General features: G+C 36.2%; 1 protein-coding gene across 1 annotated transcript; it reads left to right on the forward strand.

The window, feature by feature from the left end:
- The first annotated feature begins 375 nt into the window (after positions 1 to 375).
- On the forward strand, positions 376 to 3,981 carry LOC117306594. The gene is made up of 3 exons (XM_033791075.1): positions 376 to 476; positions 1,228 to 1,433; positions 1,800 to 3,981. Exons 2-3 carry the CDS (start codon positions 1,236 to 1,238, stop codon positions 3,504 to 3,506), a joined length of 1,905 nt encoding a protein of 634 aa, XP_033646966.1. The 5' UTR covers positions 376 to 476; positions 1,228 to 1,235; the 3' UTR covers positions 3,507 to 3,981.
- The last annotated feature ends 630 nt before the right edge of the window (positions 3,982 to 4,611 follow it).

The raw sequence follows: 4,611 nt of genomic DNA on the forward strand, positions 1-4,611 counted from the left end.
CAGCGGTTAAATTTTTGTGACAATTGTGCCATTGCATCTTGTTCACCAGAGCCAAAACCATAGGTTTTAAGCATGAATGTGGCACTCTGAAAGACAGGCATCCAGACCGAGATTATTGTTCATTGCGTGACTAGGTACATTTGTAAAGGTAGGAGAAATAACATGCGTGGGTGTTTTTGTTCAAAATCAATTCATGCTAGAATATGCAAACTCATAAAATGAGGTTGTTTTGTCTGAATGGCTTGACATTACAAGTGAAGTATGCCATTTCTCATCAAGGGAACCCCCTTTTGGGAATAGATTGAGCAATAGCAGCTGAACTTTTACATAAAAAAGACCAACAGACTTTATAACTTTCAGAACTCAATCCAGGCTTCTACACTGACAACAGAAAGAAAATCAACTTCCAATAGTAACTCAAAAACATCACATAAATATTTAGGATTGGTTTATGAAAACAGTATATTGACTTCAAGGTGAGTATTCAAAGTTTTTTAAATGCCAAGAGTTAACTTCATGCTTTAAAGGCAGTGGACACTATTGGTAATTACTCAAAATAATTATTAGCATAAAACCTTACTTGGTAACGAGTAATGGGGAGCTGTTGATAGTATAAAACATTGTGAGAAATGGCTCCCTCTGAAGTAACGTAGTTTTCGAGAAAGAAGTAATTTTCCATGAATTTGATTTTGAGACCTCAGATTTAGAATTTGAGGTCTCGAAATCAAGCATCTGAAAGCACACAAAGGCGTTTTTTCTTTCATTTTTATCTCGCAACTTCGACGACCAATTGAGCTCAAGTTTTCACAGGTTTGTTGTTTTATGCATATGTTGAGATACAGCAAGTGAGAAGACTGATCTTTGACAGTTACCAATAGTTTCCAGTGTCTTTAAATCAAATAAATTCAACCATGTGTTCCTAAAGTGGATTTAAGTCAACTACCAGATGTATCACATTATGGATAAATTAAAAAGAAAACACAAAGGAAACTGACTAGCTAAATTTCAACTAATTTTGAATTGAACAAAGAAAAGTTGACTAGAGCAGGATTTGAACCTGTGACCTCCGGATTATCATGCCAGTGAGTTTACCAACTGAGCTATCCAGCCCTGTGTTGAAGATCTCATGCACATTTAGTTTTTTCCTTGACGTTATATACCCTGACTTACGGACATTGCCGAGTATCAAGTTAATTCAGTTAATTTTGTTTCTTTATTGTTACTTAGAAATAAACATGGATGTTCAGCGTGGACATTGCTGGCGTTGTGAAGTTCAACTTGAACAGACCATTCACTGTCCTGATTGCAAGATGGCGGAGTATTGTAGCACAACATGTGAACACAGAGACAGAGTTAGACATAGGAGTAGAGAGTGCCCGTTATTTGGAACAAGATCATGCAACAAATGCAATAAGAAGGGTACAATGAAACAGGTATGATGTTTGTTGGCTTCTCCATGTATCCCTACTTGAAGGTAAAACCCACAAATTAAAAACTATTTAAATTGACATTTCTTTTCGAAAAAGCCCATTCTTATATGTGGTTTCCCCACCACTGCTTTTAAATATTAGGACTTTGCCTAAAACAAAAGGTTTTTCATTTCCCATTACCCCAAGTCTGAGTAAATTCTGCGGCAGTTATCTTGGCATCCAATGAATTAGCATTTAGAAAAAAAGTGTTACCTTCAGGCACTATCGGTATCCCTATTTTACACCTTTTTGGTTCAAGTCTAAGAATCACAAAAACATAATTTCCAAAATCAAGGTTTATATATTAAATCATTCATTCATTCTTTTCAGTGTGGAGGTTGCAACTACGCATGGTACTGTGACAAGGAATGCCAAAGAAGTGATTGGGCCAATCATAAGAAGTTATGCAAGAAGACAAAGGCAGCTATATCAACAGTAGCTGATAAACTAATATGCTTACATCGGCATTTAAAACTTTTACAATTTCCATTGATAAACAGACTTGGGGATTTCCCTTATTATTTTGGAAACACTATTTCCAAAGACTTCCTTCAACTAGAAAACAATGAATGGTCTGATGGGTCAATGAAGAAAACTGACTTGAACAGGGACTATCATATTTTGTCAGCTGGTTGCGGAGACTTACGCAATACTGTCTTGACAGCAGCTTCCCTCCCTGCCAGGTACCAGGGAAGTCTTTACATCACTCTCAATGACTTTGACCCTTTTGTCATGGCAAGGAATGTCTTGTTTCTCTTTATGTTGGTTCGGTTTGCAGACACTGAGGGAATTGAGAGCAGTCTGACTACCATCTGGTATTCAGTTCACATTACAAAGAAAGAGTATGACCTGATCAAGACCAGCTTGGATGAGCTCATTCAGATGACCCCTCAAAGTCTCACAGAGGTCACTCAAGGGTTGGTCAAAGTTCAAGGTAAAGATCTTGAAGTCATGAGTCAAGTATGGGACAAATGGAGATCCTTAGAATGCCAACGAAAGAAACAATCCTCAATCAATCTCAGAAAACAAAGACAAACTGCATTTCAGAGATTTAAAGATAAAGAAGGAGATGTCAATTTTACAAATCCTTTACAGTCATCCACAATTAAAAGAAAAATGAAAGAATGGTTTGACCATAGGATGTTCCTCCCAAGAGAGACGGAGCAAACAACAATGCCATTTGACAACCCAACACTAACAGGATTTGAAGAAAAAGCAAGTGAAGGTTATGAAAACCAAAAAAGTTGTTACCTTCCATTGAGCCCAAAAGATTTAGCCTTTGTGTACTGCATCAAACAAGATTCACATCCCTTTTTAGTGTGGGATTGCTTGAGAGTAAGGGAGTCCGAGACCAGACCCTGCTCATCCCCTATGGTGATGTACCATAACTACATCACAAACCTCCTCCAGAAAGTCAAAAGTCTCATCCAGCTAGGAAGACTTCACATCCAAATTTCTCTGGCTAACTGTATGGACTTTCCCCAAGAACACAAGTCTCTCAAGATGTTAAACTATGACCGCATCTTCACATCTAATCTCAGTGACTACCTTGGGTTTGCCGGGTTACTACAAAATTTCAAAATGCTTCTTAATTCAAGTAACCACTTCTCAGTAATTGTTACTGAAACAATGAAATGGACAGATCATCTACCTCAGGCTGTCTGTATGTATGGACATAAAGAATATGTATCATGCCTTAAATCATGCTGGAGGGATACAGGCAGGAATCCTGCGCAAAACCCTATGCAAGCTAATGAGGTTAGTTTTCATATGTCTATGGAATACTTTGATAATTGCCCTTACTTTATTGCATATTTGCGTGCACAAATCAAGGCAGGGGGATTTGGAGTACAACAATTGACTAAAGTGCCTTCATTTGGCGAAGTGATGAAGTACAATGGTCTAGAAATGCGTGACTTTCGTAAGAAGCTGAATCGTCTTGTCCCATTTCATCATCGAGTCAATGCTCGTGATTTGACCATTATAAGAACTGCTGACAGAGCAGTGGAGTGGTGTCTGCCACACATCGATGGCTAATGGCAAAAGAAAACTTACATTTAAGTTCAATATAGCTTAATCTGATTGTGTACATGTATGTCTCACTGTAAAGACTCATTCATACTAGGGTCAAACTTTGTTCATTCAGTCAAAAAGTTGCTTAACTTGTGTGAAGGTTATGATGAGTGCATTCTACTTGCTCCATTTTAACTTGGAGTAAAGAGTTTACCAAACACACCATTTTCAACATTTATCTTGATCATGTGCACATTTGACTCACACATCAATAGAAAAAAGACTCTAAAAATTGTTCCTTTAATAACAATCTGATAAAAACCAGATTTCAGGTTATAGTATTTAGACTGAATTCAACCTGCAGGAACATTTTCAGTTACAAAGCAGAGTCTCATCTTTGTGGACAAACAACCTGTAGAAATGAAACTTTATGAAGAAGTTGCTGGCTTTTGTAGCCTTCAATGAGGATTCTGCAAACAAATATGGCTTGCATGCTTCAGACAATGCATTTTGTGGTGAAGGGTCAAATACAGTAATTAATTTTGACTGTCTGTCAGATATTTTAATGCTTTATTATCCAAACTTCCTGTTAATATTTGATGGTGATGGGCTATTATTAATGTTGGAACAAGAGAGTTATTGTCATTAATTTTATTTGTTTATTTGTTTATTTCAATAATGATTATAATTATAACCTTATTATATTAGCGCTTTCTATAAAATCGATACAAAGCGATTAAGAAATACATAAGCAATAAAACAAAAGGGGTACAAAAACCTTTTTTACAAACCATATAAATGCAATGTGTTTGAATTACAATCTAATAAAAACAATCTTAAGACTGAAACTGTTTGTGTGCAAAGAAGGTCTTACTTATTAACCACAATTATTGTCTACTTTTTAGTTGCAGTGAAATAGGAATAGTTAAACTAAAGGCTTGTTATTGTGAGCTTTGAACAGAACCCCTAAGTGTATGAATTGAAATCTTCCCTAAACCACTAGTGTTCACTGGCAAAGTTGTTTTATTCTTCAAAGTCTTATTTTGGCCACAACATGTTTGTTTCTTAAATTACTTTTATTATACTGTTTGTATTTCCAAACAGTTTTGTTTTATCCTATCCCAGGTTT

This window comes from Asterias rubens, unplaced genomic scaffold, assembly GCF_902459465.1.
Source record: "Asterias rubens unplaced genomic scaffold, eAstRub1.3, whole genome shotgun sequence".
NCBI lineage: Eukaryota > Metazoa > Echinodermata > Asteroidea > Forcipulatida > Asteriidae > Asterias > Asterias rubens.